This window comes from Macaca fascicularis, chromosome 1 (assembly GCF_037993035.2).
Source record: "Macaca fascicularis isolate 582-1 chromosome 1, T2T-MFA8v1.1".
NCBI classification, from domain to species: Eukaryota; Metazoa; Chordata; class Mammalia; order Primates; family Cercopithecidae; genus Macaca; species Macaca fascicularis.
The window spans coordinates 83090682-83111019 of record NC_088375.1 but is presented as its reverse complement, the minus strand read 5'-3'; the positions used below and the strand labels follow the sequence as shown (position 1 = coordinate 83111019).

Sequence of the window (20338 nt, the reverse complement as noted above, 5' to 3'; positions counted from 1 at the left end):
CAATAGGACCCAGTGTGTGATGCTCCCCTTCCTGTATCCAAGTGATCTCATTGTTCAATTTGCACCTATGAGTGAGAACATGCAGTATTCGGTTTTCTGTTCTTGCGATAGTTTCCTGAGAAGGATAGTTTCCAGCTGCATCTATGTCCCTACAAAGAACATGAACTCATCCTTTTTTATGGCTGCATAGTATTCCATGGTGTATATGTGCCACATTTTCTTAATCCAGTCTGTTACTGATGGACATTTGGGTTGATTCCAAGTCTTTGCTATTGTGACTAGTGCCGCAATAAACATATGTGTGCATGTGTCTTTATAGCAGCATGACTTATAATCCTTTGGGTATATACCCAGTAATGGGATGGCTGAGTCAAATGGTATTTCTAGTTCTAGATCCTTGAGGAATCGCCACACTGTTTTCCACAATGGTTGACCTAGTTTACAGTTCCACCAACAGTGTAAAACTGTTCCTATTTCTCCACATCCTCTCCAGCACCTGTTGTTTCCTGATTTTTTAATGATTGCCATTCTTACTGGTGTGAGATGGTATCTCATTGTGGTTTTGATTTGCATTTCTCTGATGGCTAGTGATGATGAGCATTTTTTCATGTATCTGTTGGCTGTATGAATGTCTTCTTTTGAGAAATGTCTGTTCATATCCTTTGCCCACTTTTTGATGGGGTTGTTTGTTTTTTTCTTGTAAATTTGTTTGAGTTCTTTGTAGGTTCTGGATATTAGCCCTTTGTCAGATGAGTAGATTGCAAAAATTTTCTCCCATTCTGTAGGTTGCCTGTTCACTCTGATGGTAGTTTCTTTTGCTGTGCAGAAGCTCATTAGTTTAATTAGATCCTGTTTATCAATTTTGGCTTTTGTTGCCGTTGCTTTTGGTGTTTTAGACATGAAGTCCTTACCCACGCCTATGTCCTGCGTGGTATTACCTAGGTTTTCTTCTAGGGTTTTTGTGGTTTTAGGTCTAACATTTAAGTCTCTAATCCATCTTGAACTAATTTTCATATAAGGAGTAAGGAAAGGATCCAGTTTCAGCTTTCTACTTATGGCTAGCCATTTTCCCAGCACCATTTATTAAATAGGGAATCCTTTCCCCATTTCTTGTTTTTGTCAGGTTTGTCAAAGATCAGATGGCTGTAGATGTGTGGTATTATTTCTGAGGGCTCTGTTCTGTTCCATTGGTCTGTATCTCAGTTTTGGTACCAGTACCATGCTGTTTTGGTTACTGTAGCCTTGTAGTGTAGTTTGAAGTCAGGTAGCGTGATGCCTCCAGCTTTGTTCTTTTGGCTTAGGATTGTCCTGGCAATGTGGGGTCTTTTTGGTTCCATATGAACTTTAAAGCAGTTTTTTTCCAATTCTGTGAAGATAGTCATTGGTAGCTTAATGGGGATGGCATTGAATCTATAAATTACCTTGGGCAGTATAGCCATTTTCACAATATTGATTCTTCCTATCCATGAGCATGGAATGTTCTTCCATTTGATCGTGTCCTCTTTTATTTCACTGAGCAGTGGTTTGTAGTTCCCCTTGAAGAGGTCCTTTACATACGTTGTAAGTTGGATTCCTAGGTATTTTATTCTCTTTGGAGCTATTGTGAATGGCAGTTCATTCGTGATTGGCTCTCTGTTTGTCTGTTACTGGTGTATAAGAATGCTTGTGATATTCGCACATTGATTTTTGTATCCTGAGACTTTGCTGAAGTTGCTTATCAGCTTAAGGAGATTCGGGGCTGAGACAATGGGGTTTTCTAAACATACAATCATGTAATCTGTAAACAGGGACAATTTGACTTCTTCTTTTCCTAACTGAATACCCTTTATTTCTTTCTCTTGCCTGATTGCCCTACCCAGAACTTCCAACACTATATTGAACAGGAGTGGTGAGAGAGGGCACCCCGGCTTGTGCCAGTTTTCAAAGGGAATGCTTCCAGTTTTTGCCCATTCAGTATGATATTGGCTGTGGGTTTGTCATAAATAGCCCTTATTATTTTGAGATATGTTCCATCAATACCGAATTTATTGAGCGTTTTTAGCATGAAGGGCTGTTGAATTTTGTCAAAGGCCTTTTCTGCATCTATTGAGATAATCATGTGGTTTTTTGCCTTTGGTTCTGTTTATATGCTGGGTTATGTTTATTGATTTGCGTATGTTGAAGCAGCCTTGCATCCCAGGGATGAAGCCCACTTGATCATGGTGGATAAGCTTTTTGATGTGCTGCTGGAATCAGTTTGCCAGTATTTTATTGAGGATTTTTGCATCGATGTTCATCAGGGATATTGGTCTAAAATTCTCTTTTATGGTTGTATCCTTGTCAGGCTTTGGTATCAGGATGATGTTGGCCTCGTAAAATGAGTTAGGGAGGATTCCCTTTTTTCTATTGATTGGAATAGTTTCAGAAGGAATGGTACCAACTCCTCCTTGTACCTCCGGTAGAGTTTGGCTGTGAATCCGTCTGGTCCTGGACTTTTTTTGGTTGGTAGGCTATTAATTATTGCCTCAATTTCAGAGCCTGCTATTGGTCTATTCAGGGATTCAGCTTCTTCCTGGTTTAGTCTTGAGAGAGTGTAAGTGTCCAGGAAATTATCCATTTCTTCTAGGTTTTCTAGTTTATTTGGGTAGAGGTGTTTATAGTATTCTGTGATGGTAGTTTGTATTTCTGTGGGGTTGGTGATGATATCCCCTTTATCATTTTTTATTGCATCTATTTGATTCTTCTCTCTTTTCTTCTTTATTAGTCTTGCTAGCAGTCTATCAATTTTGTTGATCTTTTAAAAAAAAACCAGCTCCTGGATTCATTGATTTTTTGGAGGGTTTTTTTGTGTCTCTATCTCCTTCAGTTTTGCTCTGATCTTAGTTATTTCTTGCCTTCTGCTAGCTTTTGAATGTGTTTGCTCTTGCTTCTCTAGTTCTTTTAATTGTGATGTTAGGGTGTCAATTTTAGATCTTTCCAATGTGGGCATTTAGTGCTATAAATTTCCCTCTACACACTGCTTTAAATGTGTCCCAGAGATTCTGGTATGTTGTATCTTTGTTCTCATTGGTTTCAAAGAACATCTTTATTTCTGCCTTCATTTCATTATGTACCCAGTACTCATTAAGGAGCAGGTTGTTCAGTTTCCATGTAGTTGAGCGGTTTTGATTGAGTTTCTTAGTCCTGAGTTCTAGTTTAATTGCACTGTGGTCTGAGAGACAGTTTGTTATAATTTCTGTTCTTTTACATTTGCTGAGGAGTGCTTTACTTCCAACTATGTGGTCAATTTTGGAATACGTGTGATGTGGTGCTGAGAAGAATGTATATTCTGTTGATTTGGGGTGGAGAGTTCTAATAGTTCTCTATTAGAACCTAATAGAGATGTCTATTAGGTTCACTTGGGGCAGAGTTGAGTTCAATTCCTGGATATCCTTGCCAACTTTCTGTCTCACTGATCTGTCTAATGTTGACAGTGGGGTGTTAAAGTCTCCCATTATTATTGTATGGGAGTCTAAGTCTCTTTGTAAGCCTCTAAGGACTTGCTTTGTGAATCTGGGTGCTCCTGTATTGGGTGCATATATATTTAGGATAGTTAACTCTTGCTGATGAATTGATCCCTTTACCATTATGTAATGGCCTTCTTTGTCTCTTTAGATCTTTGATGGTTTAAAGTCTGTTTTATCAGAGACTAGGATTGCAACCCCTGCTTTTTTTCGTTTTCCATTTGCTTGGTAGATCTTCCTCCATCCCTTTATTTTGAGCCTATGTGTGTCTCTGCATGTGAGATGAGTCTCCTGAATACAGCAAACTGATGGGTCTTAACTCTTTAACCAATTTGCCAGTCTGTGTCTTTTAATTGGACCATTTAGTCCATTTACATTTAAGGTTAATATTGTTATGTGTGAACTTGATCCTGTCATTGTGATATTAGCTGGTTATTTTGCTCACTAGTTGATGCAGTTTCTTTCTAGCAACAGTAGACTTTACATTTGACATGTTTTTGCAATGGCTGGTACTCGTTGTTCCTTTCCATGTTTAGTGCTTCCTTCAGGATCTCTTGTAGGGCAGGCCTGGTGGTGACAAAATCTCTAAGCATATGCTTGTCTGTAAAGGATTTTATTTCTCCTTCACTGATGAAACTTAGTTTGTCTGGATATGAAATTCTGGGTTGAAAATTCTTTTCTTAAAGAATGTTGAATATTGGGCCCCACTCTCTTCTTGCTTGTAGAGTTTCTGCCAAGAGATCTGCTGTTAGTCTGATGGGCTTCCCTTTGTGGGTAACCTGACCTTTCTCTCTGGCTGCCCTTAACATTTTTTCCTTCATTTCAACTTTGGTGAATATGACAATTATGTGTCTTGGACTTGCTCTTCTCGAGGAGTATCTTTGTGGTGTTCTCTGTATTTCCTGAATTTGAATGTTGGCCTGCCTTATTAGGTTGGAGAAGTTCTTCTGGATGATATCCTGCAGAGTGTTTTCCAACTTGGTTCCATTTTCCCCATCACTTTCAGGCACACCAATCAGACGTAGATTTGGATTTTTTCACGTAATCCCATACTTCTTGGAGGCTTTGTTCATTTCTTTTTACTCTCTTTTCTCTACACTTCTCTTCTCGCTTCATTTCATTCATTTGATCTTCAATCATTGACACTCTTTCTTCCAGTTGATTGAGTTGGTTACTGAAGCCTGTGCATTTGTCACATATTTCTCGTGTTATGGTTTTTATCTCTATCAGTTCTTTTGAGGTCTTCTCTGCATTGATTATTCTAGTTATCCTTTCATCCATTCTTTTTTCAAGGTTTTTAGTTTCTTTGTGCTGGTTACATAGTTCCTCTTTAGCTCTGAGAAGTTTGATCGATTGGAGCCTTCTCCTCTCAACTCGTCAAAGTCATTCTCTGTCCAGCTTTGATCCGTTGCTGGTGATGAGCTGCGTTCCTTTGGAGGGGGAGATGCACTCTGATTTTTTGTATTTCCAGCTTTTCTGCACTGCTTTTTCCCCATCTTTTTGGTTTTATCTGCCATTGGTTTTTGATGATGGTGGTGTATTGATGGGGTTTTGGTGTGGGTGTCCTTTCTATTTGTTAGTTTTCCTTCTAACAGTCAGAACCCTCAGCTGTAGGTCTGTTGGAGTTTGCTAGAGGTCCACTCCAGACCCTGTTTGCCTGGGTATCAGCAGTGGAGGCTGCAGAATATAGAATATTGCTGCACGGTGAGTGTTGCTGTCTGATTCTTGCTCTGGAAGCTTCATCTCAGGGGTGTACCCCACTGTGTGAGGTGTGAGGTGTCGGTCTGCACCTAGTGGGGGATGTCTCCCAGTTAGGCTACTCAGGGGTCAGGGACTCACTTGAGCAGGCAGTCTGTCCGTTCTCAGATCTCAACCTCGGTGCTGGGGGATCCACTGCTCTCTTCAAAGCTGTCAGACAGGAGCATTTACCTCTACCGAGGTTTCTGCTGCTTTTTGTTTAGGTATGCCCTGTCCCCAGAGCTGAAATGTATATTAATTATGATACAAGTTCTGTCTGCTTTAACAAATATCCAAATATAACCTTAGCTTTTAAAGGTGGAATTTGATTCCTCTCTTACGTAACAGCCCATGGTCTATATGTCAGCTCCACAGTGTTAGGAATCCAGGATTCTTTTATCTTTTTTTCCTGCCATCCTTAGCCTGCACTTTCCATATCTAGGTTCTTGGTGGTTGCTTTAGGTCTCACCACCACATCTCAGGAGCAAGAAGGGGGAGAAAAAATTGGATAATATGTGTACATTCCTTTCTTTTGATTGTACAATCTGGAATTTGCATGATTTACCTCTAGTCACATCCTGCTGTCTACAACCTGGTCACATAACCACACCTCTCTACAAGGGAGGTTTAGCCGAATGATGAAGTGGCTAGATGAATCTTCCAATGATAGAGAAACAGGAAAGAATAGAGATGGGAGTGACAAGCAGCAGTGAATGCCACACAGGGTATTGATGCAAGAGGTAACATTAATATTTAACTTTTTCATCATTTTCCTTTATATTTTCCTACCTTGCTATTAAAGAAAGAACCACTTACATGTTTCTCTATAATCCCACACAACAAACAGTTAGGTAAGCACATTAGAAAATAGATTGATTAATATGTCTGGAATGAATAAAGAAATTAATGAATGTTGGGTGACCTTCAAAACACATCTTCTGATAATAATACATTAGGATTACTCTTTATAAGTAAAGAAGTATAAGAAAAAAAATCCTACTCAACCAGAAAAGGAGACTTTTGAAGCACATCAAGGATGTGCAAACAATTTATCATATTGCGGTTTACCATTAAAAAAATTACATGGTGACATTTAAATTCTTGTTACACGTTTGGGTTTGAAAGCCAGGGAATGTTTTGGCTACTTTTAAGCTCTTTGCCTGCAATTAAAGTAAGTGGCAACCAGAGGAAGTAATGTTTTAGATTTGGAGAAAACAGCTCTGGTTTCCCATGTGAGTGGTATACAAAGATGTGGAGTCACATGCTAATGATATTCAGTTATACTTTTCTATATAGTGGTAAAAAGCTAAGGCTCTGAGTCAGTATCAGCACTAACATATGAAATACAATTCACAGCTTGTAAACAAATATGATTGCCCATGAATATTTATTGTAACAAAATATTGAATAAAATAGTCTTGGCATTTCCAACGAAAATAAATGTAGAGTTAAAACTCTCTGGATGCTTTAGCATTCTGATAGCTCTGGTTGTTTGCTGTCAAAAGTTCTTATAACCAACTCTGAAATTCTTTTATGAGAGAAATCTACTTCAAAGAAATTCTATTTGTATTTATTAAATTTCTAATATTTGCAAGAACTCTAAAGAGGCTTGATTATTAGATTCCTGCCTCTGCTTCAAATGTCTACCAAGCTGTAAAAGTGCAACAAGTTTCTTTTTTTCTGACATCTGTAGATGCAGAAGATTGGGAATAAAAACAATTTAGCATATATGTATATTTGTGAAACTATGACTATTCTTTTCTAATTAGCATTTTCATTTATAATGAAGTGCAAGTTTTCACATAAATGTTTTTCACATTTTACAAGTAGTCCTTTCCATTTTCTTGTCTCAATAATTACAGCTAATTGAAATAGATAGTGCTCCTAGGAAGACTTTCAGTGTGCTACAGTTTTGCAATGTGCATTTGATTCAATAAAATATATTCTAAATTTCTCAGAAAGTAATATTCAAAGGTTATGTTTTTAAAGATGTATTTTATAAACATAGATCTAAACTAGTCTCTACACAAACTTATATTAATCCTCAAGGTTGCTGGTATAATTACTTTTATAAATAGAGTATACCCAATTTTCTAAAGTTACAAGTATGATTCTTATAATTATTCTTACCTCTTTGAATTAGTGTCTGATCATTAGGAACTAACTCTGACCAAGGTATGAATTCACATTGCTCTATATCCACAAAATATCCAAAGATAGAACATTCACCAGTTGGTAGGTTGATGCCTACAACCGAAAATGAAAATTCAACTAAGAAAGGGGTTCAGTTATGGAATGTTTCACTAACCATGAAAACTCTCTCTGAAAGATTTGATTATTGAACCAGAAATAATAATCATTCACAAAGGTTATATCCAACTATATAAAATAGGCCTGTTTTCCCCCAATCTTCAATGTATAAAAGTGAAGTTTTATTAACTTCTTGTCCTCTTTATACCCAGAAAGCAAGGTGAAATATGATCTGACATTCCTTGAAATCTTACCCCAAAGTTTTGATTATTATCATGTGTTTGGATGCAGTTAAATGCCAGTAACATACTGATTGTGGTCAAACCAATATATCAGAGAACTTTGTTATTTGTAAATCACACTTATCTTTCTATTATAAAAGTAATACATTTTCTTAGAAAATTCTTAAAATATAGAATAATAAAAGTAAACTAATTTAGCCATGGATTCACCATAAGGTAATAACAATATTAATATTTCACATATTCTTACTTACCACTTGAATGGTAAATAAATCTTTGAAAAAGTGTGTCTGTAAATTTTTTTACCATTCTAAAAATAAATTGTGTTTTCTTATTATTGTGCTTTAAGAGTTCTTTATCTATTCTGGATATATCTTTGTTTGATATATAATTTATATATGTTCTGTGAATCTGTGGCTTATCTTTCTATTACTTATTGTTATTCTCTTAATGGTATGTTCTTCAGAGCAAACGTTTTAATTAAATTTTTTTTCTCTTATGGATTATGCTTTCAGTGTTGTGCATAAGAACTCCTTGTCTACCTGAAGGACACAAAGGATTTTTTCTTGTCCTTCTTAAGAATTTTATAATTTAGACCAGGCGTGGTGGCTTATGCCTGTAATCCCTGCCCTTTGGTAGGCCAAGGTGGGCAGATCACTTGAGGTCAGGAGTTTGAGACCAGCCTGGCCAACATAGTGGAACCCCGTCTCTACTGAAAATACAAAACTTAGCCAGGTGTGGTAACAGCTGCCTGTAATCCCAGCTACTTGGGAAGCTGAGGCAGGAAAATCACTTGAACCTGGGAGATGGAAGTTGCAGTGAGCTGAGATCACTATAGCCTACGCGACAAGAGCAAGACTCCACTTCAAAAAAAAAGTTTATATTTTTACAATTTATATTTAGGCCTATCGTCCATTTTAGTGTATAATATTAGTCTGTCAAATTCCTTTTTTTAAACATATAAATGTTCGGTTGGTCCAGTACTATTTACTGAAAAGACTATTCTATTAGTTAGCCTGGCCTGCCATAACAAAATACCATAGACTGGGTGGCTTGAACAACAGAAATATATCACCCCAAGGCAAGGTATCAGATAGCCAGGGATGGCCCTGTTCCCCAGAACTTGCTGAAATTATTCAAACTAGCCAATCCCAAGCCCATTTACACTGCCTCATTGCTTCCTGCAGAAATCACAATAAAGGTACTTCCCCACAGTTCCTCTTTCTCCCTCTGCCTTGGGACTGACCCCAGTGCTTCCCTCCTGAGTTGCCCAATGTGTCATGTTCTTTCTCTTCAGGAACCTGTGAGTATAACAAAACTGTAAAACCCTTTCCAGTTCCCTTTTCTTGAACTGAGTCTGGCCTCACCATACCTCACCCAAAGGAATATGGTAAAAACAGCATGCCACATACAATCTCTGTTGTACATTCTCCTTTATTTTCCTTTACAAATCCCTTAAAAATATAAAAATCATTCTTAGCTTACAGGCTGTACAGAAGTAGGCTACAAGCTGGAATTGCCTTACAGGCTGTAGTATGCTAATCCCTGGTTTAACTAAGTGTCCATGCCTTTATTATATATCATTAGTCATTAGAGAAATGCAGATTAAAAACACAGTGAGATACACTTCATACCCACTGGAACGGCTATACTAAATGAGAAAGACAATGACAAATTGCCTCCAAATGTTGGGGAGGATTTGGAGAACAGGAACCCTAACATATTGTTGGTGGGAATGTAGACTAGTGCTGTCATTTTGGAAAAAAGTTTGTTTAAAAAATTAAACCTAAAACTACCACAATATGACCCAGCAATTCTTGTCTTAGGCATCTATCCAAGAGAAATGAAAACATATGTCCATAGAAAGACTTGCATATGATGCATAAAAGCATTATCCATAATAGCTCAAAACTTTAAACAATCTAAATGTCCATCAACTCGTAAATGGATAGACAAGATGTGATATATTCACAGAATGGAATACTATTCAGCAAATTAACTACTGATAGATGATACATCATGGATGAGCCTCAAAAACATTAGGATATATGAAATAAACCAGACCCAAGAGACCATATATTGTAGGAGTTGATTTCTTAAAATGCTTATTAAGGCTTAATTTACTAAGACAGCAAATTCATTGCCTACAGTTGGGGATGGGAATAAGGATTAACTGTAAATGGGCATGGAGATAATAATGGAAAGATAAAAATATTCTAAAACTGATGTATGGTGGTGGGTGCATTATTCAGTAAACTTACTAAAAAATCACTGATATATATACTTGAAGTGGGTGAATTTGATGGTATGTAAAATATACCTCAATCAAGCTCTGTCTTCTCAGTTCAGTAAGGCCATTATGCTCTGCTTAGGTTCCCTTCCCTGGGCCATCATCTGGAATGCTCCTCCAGGTAGACAGCTGGGGCAATCATAGGGCTCATTTCATTTACTACCTGGGGCAAGGCCATGATTTATTACTGTCCATCCCAAATAAATGAGGATACTTCTTGTTTTCCTTCTTGATAGGGACTGAAAACATATTCACCAGGTCAAGAACACATACCAAATGCCAGAAATTGAGATGACCTACTCTGGTAAAAATAGTTGCCAACGTGACTGGGATTACTATTTGTTTAAGATTATTATAGTCCACCATCACCCACCTTGATCCATCTTTTTTTATTTCAAAAGATCAGGTTAGTGAATTAAGTAGGAATATAATGGATAACTCACACCTGCATCTTTGAAGACCTGAGGATGTCATTGATATCTGCCATTTCTTCCAGGATGAAGTATTGGTTTGAGGTCTGTGGACTGAGAATTGACTGTGGGAAGGGCTTTCATTTGGCTTCTCATGTCATTATAAATCTTATTCCACAGGTCATGAAATTAAGGTGAAGCTGTTTGCCAGTGCTAAGTATATCTATTCTGATTACACACCCAGGTGCGTAATTACAGACCACAGTGCCATCAAATTAGAACTCAAGATTAAGAAACTCACTCAAAACCACACAACTACATGGAAACTGAACAACCTGCTCTGGAATGACTACTGGGTAAATAATAAAATTAAGGCAGAAATAAATACATTTTTTGAAACCAATGAGAACAAAGGCACATGTACCAGAATCTCTGGGTCAGAGCTAAAGCAGTGTTAAGAGGGAAATTTATAGCACTAAATGCCCACATCAGAAAGTGGGAAATATCTAAAATCGACACCCTAACATCACAATTAAAAGAACTAGAGAAGCAAGAGCAAATGAATTCAAAAGCTAGCAGAAGACAAGAAATAACTAAGATCAGAGGAGAACTGAAGGAGATAGAGACACAAAAAACCCTTCATAAGATCAACCATCCAGGAGCTGGTTTTTGGAAAAGATTAACAAAATAGATAGACCACTAGCCAGACTAATAAAGAAGAAAATAAATGAATCAAATAGATACAATAAAAAATGATAAAGGGGATATCATCACTGGTCCCACAGAAATACAAACTACCATCAGAGATTACTATAAAAACCTCTATGCAAATAAACTAGAAAACCTATAGGAAATGGATAAATTCCTAGACACATACACTCTCCCAAGACTAAACCAGGAAGAAGATGAATCCCTGAATAGACCAGTAACAAGTTCTGAAATGGAGGCAGTAATTAATAACCTACCAACCAAAAAAAGCCTAGGACTAGACAGATTCACATCTGAATTCTACCAGAGGTACAAAGAGGAGATGGTACTATTCCTTCTGAAACTATTCCAAACACTAGAAAAAGAGGGACTCCTCCCTAGCTCATTTTATGAAGCCAGCATCATCCTAATGCCAAAACCTGGCAGAGACACAACAAAAAAAGAAAATTTCAGGCCAGTATCCCTGATGAACATCGATGAAAAATCCTCAATAAAATACTGGCAAAATGAATCCAGCAGCACATTAAAAAGCTTATCCACGACAATCAAGTTGGCTTCATCCCTGGGATGCAAGGCTGGTTCAACATACGCAAATCAATAAACGTGATCCATCACATAAACAGAACCAGTAACAAAAACCATATGATTATCTCAATAGATGCAGAAAAGGCCTTTGATGAATTCAACACTCCTTCATGCTAAAAAACACTCAATAAACTAGGTATTGATTGAACACATCTCGAAATAGTAAGAGCTATTTATGACAAACCCATAGCCAATATCATACTGAATGGGCAAAAGCTGGAAACATTCCCTTTGAAAACCAGCACAAGGCAAGAATACCCTCTTCACCACTCCTATTTAACATAGTATTGGAAGTTCTGGCCAGGGCAATCAGGCAAGAGAAAGAAATAAAGGGTATGCAGATAGGAAGAGAGGATGTCAAATTGTCTCTGTTTGCAGATGACATGATTGTATATTTAGAAAACCCCATTGTCTCAGCCCCAAAACTCCTTAAGCTGATAAGACTTTCTCTTTGTAAATAACTAAATTTTTCATTTCCAGATGTCTATTTCATTCTTTTTCATAGCTATATGTTCTTTTAAAATTTCTACTTGTTGTTCCATAATTCCTCATTTATTAAAAATGGATGCCATTCATTTATCTTTTTAGAACCCTAAACACTTACATTAAAATCTGTGTTATGTCATAATAATTTTCCCCGAGATGAATTAATATGAGGGGCCATTTTGGTGGTATACTTCCTTAATAGATTAGGTTTTCTTTATGTGTTTTACAATTTTTTCTTGCAATGTAATTATAATTTTTTTTTGCTCTCCCTCCTTTTTTTCTTTTTCCTTATTTCTACTTTGGTGGTTTTATAGTTCTATAATTGCTTCTACTTGTCTTTCCTTCCCTTTTTACCCTCCTATTCTAACCCAGTTTTATACTGATGTTTCAGATGATAAAGCAAAATTTCATATTCATTGTTTTAAGATAAGCATTCAAATATAATGAATAATTTATTAAGTTGCCTTTTAGTTTACAGGGAAAGCAAACAGAGTTTTAGGTCTTTCTGCCTAACAAATAAATTAAGGCAATTTATTTATCTATAGGAGTTAGAGGCATGAAGTTGAATCATTCATTTCAACAAGTTAACATGCAATGCTTTTGGATTAAAGGTTAATTTCCACAGGAAATAACATAGAATCTTTGCCTTCCAGATGTCTTAAATAGAACTTTTAACAAATACAGTAATGTGTCACATGTTTTAGTCAATCGTGGACTGGATATATAATGATGTTACCACAAGATTACAATGGAGCTGAAAAATTCCTATCACCTAGTGACAGCATAGTCATCATAACATTATAGCTGTCATAACGTCATAGCACAATGCACTAATTATGTTTGTGGTGATTCTGGTGCCAGTTGCATATACAATTATCTACAGTACATAACATGTGATAATGATTATAAATGACTATGTTACTGGTTTATGTATTTATAATACACTTTTTATCATTATTTTAGAGTGCACTCCTTTTATTTATATATAAAGTTAACCGTAAAACAGCTTCAGGCAGGTCCTTCATGCAGTATTCCAGAAGAAGGCATTGTTATCATAGGAGATGACAGCTCTGTATGTATTATTGCCCTGAAGACCTTCCAGTGGGACAATATATGGAGGTGGAAGACAGCGATATTGATGAACTTGACCCCACGTAGGACTAGGCTAATGTGTATGTTTGTGTCTTAGCTTTTAACAAAAAAGTTCAAAAAGTAAAGAAATAAAATGAAACATAAAAACAGAATAAAGATATCAAGAAAATATTTTTACACAATGTGTTTTTGCTTTAAGCTAAGTGTTGTTTCAAAGGAGTCAAAAGTGAAAAAAAGTTAAAATCTTATGGAGTGAAAAAAATTATAGTAAGCTAAGGTTATTATTGAAGCAAGTTCTTTTTTGTGTTTGTGTTTGTTTTTTTTTTGAGGCTGTCTTAATCTGTTGCCCAGGCTGGAGTACAGGAGCATGATCATGGCTCACTGCAGCCTCCAACTCTTGGGCTCAAGCGATCCTCTCACCTCAGCCTTCCAAGTAGCTGAAACTATGGGAGAATACCACTATGTCTGGCTTTTTATTTATTCACTTATTTGCTTTTAGAGATGGGTGGGTCTTACTATGTTGCCCAAGCTAGTCTTGAACTCCTGGCTCAAGCAATCCTCCTGCCTTGGCCTCCCAAAATGCTGGGATTACAGGCATGGGCTACTGCACCCAGCCTGAAGAAAGAAAAAATTTACAAATAAATTCAGTGTAGCCTAAGTGTACAGAGTTTATAACGTCTATAGTAGTGTACAGTAATGTCTGAGGCCTTCACAGTCACTCACCAGTCACTCACTAACTCAGAACAACTTCCAGTCCCACAAGTTCCATCCATGGTAAGTGAATGGTGTACCATATTTTAAATTTTTTATACTAAGTATTTACTGTACCTTTTCTATGGTTAGATATGTTTAGATGCACAAATACTAGGTTGTTACAATTGCCTACAGTATTCAAATATGTACAGTAATATGCTGTACATATTTGTAGCCTTAGAGCAATAGGTTATGCCATATAGCCTAGGTGTGTAGTAGGCTACACTATCTAGGTTTGTGTAAGTTCACTCTTTGACATTCACACAATGAAAAAAGTCCCCCAACAGCACATTTCTCAGAACATATCACAGTTGTTCAGCAATGTATGACTGTAACCTCAAACAGATACATCAGACAAATCAGTAGGATTTGTATTTTTGGTATAATGTTGTTAGCATTCATCTTTAACAAAGTTCTTCTAAATATATTTATGCTTAACATTTTGTCTCTTTTTGGTACCTGCATCAACAATCACTTTATCTACTCAAAGTTCCTTTAGTCAACAACAGCTAATTGCAAAGGTTTACTGTTTCAAAGTAATAGGATAGATTCCATTTGTTAGAACTGATTCAAAAACACAAGTACTAAAGAAATCTAAGGCTTTATAAAATAACTTGCTTTTTTTTAAAAAAAGAAATATAAGACTATAATATTATGATCCTACAGAATTTCTTGCTACATGGTGGTATGGATAATACAGATCCAGATACACAGCAGATGAGCTCAGAGTAACTGAGTTCATAGTTTTACAGCTTTATCTTTTGCCTTACTAGCATTATAGGTTTTTGTAGCACCTAAAATCAAACAGGAGTGTAATTTTCTTCAGCTTATTTCACTACAAGGAGGGTATTGGGTGTATTATAAACCTTCTTTTTCCTTTAATCTTAACATTTTAAAAGATGAACCTAATCATTATAAACCAAGCATTGCTTTAAATTAATATTTTAAAATAAGTATAGTTATGATTATCCCCCCAGAACTTACCTACTTGTGAATTGCTTCCAAATAATTCATGAATAAGTTTGTCAAAATCGTATGTTACTTTTGCAAGAGAATCAGGTTCAAAACTGGGACAAAATGGCATATTTTCTCTGTGTTCATCTTCACGGTTTAAAGCTCCTCCAAATGCCCAAGTAAAGGCAAACACAAAAAGCTTTTGAATAATTTTTGTTAATTTATCAGGATATTTCTCTGGATACCATGTATTTTCATCCCTGGGGTAGACAGGTATGGAAGGATGAAGGTTAACATTTTTAGAAAGCAGTTTAGGAATAGAAATTTATTTTAATATAATGTTAAAGTTTCATTATTAAAAATTGTAATGCAGTTAGGTGTTAATATAAAAGTTTCAGTTTCCTTTGATAACTGTCATGTAAATTATACAATTACTATTTTTATTTTTAAAGTACCATATGTATAAAACTTGTATAGTCAAACTTTATTTCAAATATACATTTAATATGTTTTTATTTAACATATGTATATATACTTTTATTTATAATATACTTTATTTAATATACCTTTAGTATGTTATTTAATATACATATGTTTAATATATGTATATATTTTAATTTATGTAAAAATGTTTCATTTTTATTTTAGGTCAGTTTATTACTGACAGTTTATCTGTATTTTGGAAGAGGAAATTATAATTCTTAATTTTATGTGGAAAGACATAAGTGAATAGTCATTCACCCTATATTCCTCTCAGCCAAGTCCTAGAGGCTGATTTAGTTCAACCTGGCTAAAGCCAGGCAGTCTGAATCTGGAGAGAATCTTCTCCACTCTGGATTAAACCAGATCATCCATGGTTGGTGGGATCATGAAATTCTATGGTGATGGTGATGGGGCTGAACATGACATTTGAGCCTGATTTAAAGACATTTCATATAGTTCAGAATTTAGCACTATCATAAAACTATTTATAAATTGTGAAAAACCTAAAATATGTCACTAAACTGGAATTTATTAGCAATCATTAATGTACAGGTCATTTGTACAATTCCATCTGAAATTTCTAGCCATATGTAATAGTTCACTTAGCAAATATTTGAGTAGTTATTATGTGTTGGTTTTTCTGAACAAAACAGATACAATCCCTTTTTTACAGAACAGGAGAATTAATGCTAAACCATGATAAGTGTAAAGAAAAAAGTTGGTCAAGGAGCCAAGATGGCCGATTAGAAGCAGCGGCTGCCCTTGGCACTCATGAGGAGGAATGAAAGTAGCGAGAGAATTCAGCACCTTCAACTGAAATACCCAGGTTCTCTCACTGGGACTGACTAGGCAAACAACTCAACCCATGGAGAATGAAGAAAAGCAGAGTGGGGTAATGGTCCACCTGTGAGCGTCACATAGCCAAAGGAATCCCCTTCTACCCCCAGCCAAGGGAAGCAGTGAGGGAGTGTGCAACACCACCAAGGAAACCATGCTTCTCCCATGGATCTTCACAACCCACAGATCAGGAGATCCCCTGTGAGCCAATGCCACCAGGGGCTTAGGTCCCATACACAGAGCTGTGGGGAATCTTGGCAGAGCAGCCACTCAGGTACACACAGAGACCTAAGAGTTTTATGTACTCTGGCCCCAGGAATCCCAGAAAGGCAGGAAATCTATCCATAATTCCTGATAGGAAAAGGGCTGGATCCAGGGAGTCAACCAGCATCATTCTCTGGGCCCCACTTCCAAGGCACCTCACGAGTTAAGACCCACTGACTTGGAATTCCAGCCACCCAATGGCAATAGGCTGGAGGCTGAGTGAGATGGGACCAAATTCCCAGGGGGGCAGGGAAGCTGCCATCTCTTGGTTGACTCAGCTGTTCCAGCCTGATGGCTCTGGAGAGTCCAGGTGGTCAGGAGAAGAAGGGGCTCCCCACAACACAGTACAGCTACTTTGCCAAATTGTGGCCAGACTGCTTCTTTAGGAGGGACCCCAATCTATTCCTCCTCACTGGGTGGGGCCTCCCTGCAGAGGTTTCAGCCACTCCACCCAGGGTTATATGGACAGAACTCTGATCTTTCCCTGGGATGGAGCTCCTGGAGGTAGGGTTGGCTGCTGTCTCGGTGGTTTGGTTGACTCAGCTGTTTCAGCCTTCCAGCTATGGAGAGTCTGGGTGGTCTGGGCAAGGAGGGACCACCCCCGACGCAGCACACCTGCTCTACCAAGAAGCAGCCAGACTGCTTCTTTAAGGGAGTTCCTGATCCTGTTCCTCTTGACTGGGTGAGACCTCCCAACAGGGGTCTCCAGACACTTCCTATAGGAGCGTTCAGGCCAGAAACAGGTCAGCACCCCTTGGGACACAGTTTCCAGAGGAAGGAATAGGCTACCATCTTTGCTGTTTCAAAGCCTTCACTGGTAATACCTCCAGGTAAGGAAAAACCTGAGGCAAGTAGGGGCTGAAGTGGACCTCCAATAAGCTGTAGCTGCCCTATGGAAAAGTGATCTGACTCCAAGAAAAAAAGACAAAAAATGACAATAACAACATCAACAAAAATACCTCACAAAAACCCCACTCGAAGGTCAGCAAGATCAAAGATTTAAGGTAGATAAGCCCACAAAGATGAGAAAGAATCAATGCAAAAATGCTGAAAACTCAAAAAGCCAGAGTGCCTATTCTCCAAATGACTGAAACATCTCTCCAGCAAAGGCGCAAAACTAGGCTGAGGATGAGATGGCTGAATTAACAGAAGTAAGCTTCAGAATGTGGGTAATAATGACTTAAAGAAGCATGTTGTAACCCAATGCAAAGAAGCTAAGAATCGTGATAAAACAATACAGGAGCTGATTACCAGAATAGCCAGTTTAGAGAGGAACATAACTGACCTGATAAAGCCAGAAAACACAATACTAGAATTTCACAATAAAATTACAAGTATCAATAGCAGAATAGACCAAGTGGAGGAGAGAATCTCAGAGCTTGAAGACTATCTTTCTGAAATAAGACAGGCAGACAAGAATAGAGAAAAAACAATAAAAAGAAATGAAATGAAATGAACAAAAACCACTGAGATTTATGGGGTTATGTAAAGATACCAAAGCTATGACTGATTGGGGTTCTTGAAAGAGATGGGGAGAACGGAACCAAATTGGAAAATATACTTCAGGATATCATCCAGGAGAAGTTCCCTAACCTAGCAAGACAGGCCAACCTTCAAATTCAAGAAATTCAGAGAAACCCAGTAAGGTGCTCCATGAAAAAAAATCAACCCCAAGACATATAAACATCAGATTCTCCAAGGTTGAAATGAAAGAAAAAATGTTAAGGGCAGCCAGAAAGAAAGGCCAGGTCACCTACAAAGTGAAGCACATCAGACTAACAGTGGACTTCTCAGAGAAAGCCCTATAAGCCAGAAGACATTGGGTGGCCAATATCCAACATTCCTAGACTTTACAACCTAGACTTTCATATCCAGTCAAACTAAGCTTCATAGGCAAAGGAGAAATAATATCCTTTTCAGATACACAAATGCTGAGGGTATTCATCACCACCAGGCCTGCCTTGCAAGAACTCCTGAAGGAAGCACTAAATATGGGAAAAAAAATCCGTTATGAGCCACCATAAAAATGCACTGAAGTACACAGACCAGTGACACTATGAAGCAACCACATAAAGAAGTCTGCAAAATAACCAGATAGCATCATGATGACAGGATTAATTTCACACAAGACCCATTGGTATGCTGTCTTCAAGAAACTCATCTCATGTGCAAAGACATACATGGGCAGAAAATAAAGGGATGGGGGAAAATTTACCAACCAAATGGAAAGCAAACAAACACAAAAAGCAGGGTAGCAATCCTAGTTTCTGACAAAACAGATTTTAAACCAACAAAGATAAAGAAAGACAAGGGCATTACATACGATTATGTATATGATTACATATGAGTATGAAATCACAAAAGGGAAGTGAAGGACCTCTTCAACAGGAACTACAAAACCTTGCTCAAGGAAATCAGAGAGGACACAAACAAATGAAAAAACATTCTATGCTCATGGATAAGAAGAATCAATATCGTGAAAATGACCATGCTGCCCAAAGCAATTTATAGATTCAATGCTATTCCTATTAAACTACCATTGACATTCTTCACAGGTATAGGGTTCAATTTGACAAGAAGAACTAACTATCCTAAATATATGTGCACCCAATACAGGAGCACCCAGATAACAACCCCACTGACAATATTAGACAGATCATTGAGACAGAAAATTAACGCAGATATTCAGGACCTGAACTCAGCTCTGGATTAAGTCGACCTGGTAGATATCTACAGAACTCTTCACCCAAAAACAACACAATATACATTCTTCTCATTGCCACATGGTGCTTACTCTAAAATTGATCACATAATCAGAAGTAAAACACTCCTCAGCAAATGTGAGAGAACTGAAATCATCTCTCAGACGACAGCACAATCAAATTAGAGCTCAAGATTAAGAAATTCATTCAAAACCACACAACTACCTGTAAATTGAACAACCTGCTCCTGAATGACTCTTGGGTAAATAACGAAATTAAGGTAGAAATCAAGAAGGTCTTTGAAACTAATGCGAACAAACAGATAATGTACAGAATCTCTGGGATGCAGCCAAAGTGGTGTTGAGGGATGTTTATAGCACTAAATGCCCACATCAAAAAGCTAGAAAGATCTCAACACGCTACCATCACTACTAAAAGAACTGGAGAATCAAGAGCAAACAAACTCCAAAGCTAGAAGAAAAGAAATAACCAAGATCAGACCTGAACTGAAGGAGATAGAGACATGAAAAATCCTTCAAAAATCAATGAATGCAGTAACTGATTTTTTGAAAAAATTAATAAAATAGACTGCTTAGACTAATAAAGAAGAAAAGATAAGAATCAAATAACCACAATCAGAAATGATAAGGGGAGTATCACCAATGACTCCATAGAAATACAGCCAACCATTGGAGAATACTATAAACACCTCTATGAATATAAACTAGAAAATCTAAAAGAAATGGAGAGATTCCTGGACACATACAGCCTCCCAAGACTGAACCAGGAAGAAATCAAATCCTTGAATAGGCCAATAATGAGTTCTGAAATTGAGGCATTAATAAATAACCTACCAACCAAAAAAAGCCCAGGATCAGGTGGATTCACAGCTGAATTCTACTAGAGGTACAAAGAAGATCATGTCTAATGAAACTATTACAAACAATTGAAAACGAGGGATTCCTCCCTAACTCCTTTCCCGAGGCCATCATTATCCTGATACCAAAACTTGGCAAAGATACAACAAAAAAGAAAACTTCAGGCCATTCCTAATGAACATCAG

General features: G+C 37.2%; 1 protein-coding gene across 1 annotated transcript in view; it reads right to left on the bottom strand.

Annotated features, from left to right (window-relative positions):
• The window catches only part of DNAH14 (dynein axonemal heavy chain 14), a 526180-nt gene that overhangs the window by 182996 nt on the left and 322846 nt on the right, over positions 1 to 20338 (bottom strand). Inside the window, exons 43-44 of the mRNA XM_045397720.2 lie at positions 15020 to 15249; positions 7350 to 7466 (exon numbers count right to left, since the gene is read on the bottom strand). Coding sequence (XP_045253655.2) covers positions 7350 to 7466; positions 15020 to 15249 — 347 coding nt within the window. The remainder of the gene's footprint in view (positions 1 to 7349; positions 7467 to 15019; positions 15250 to 20338) is intronic.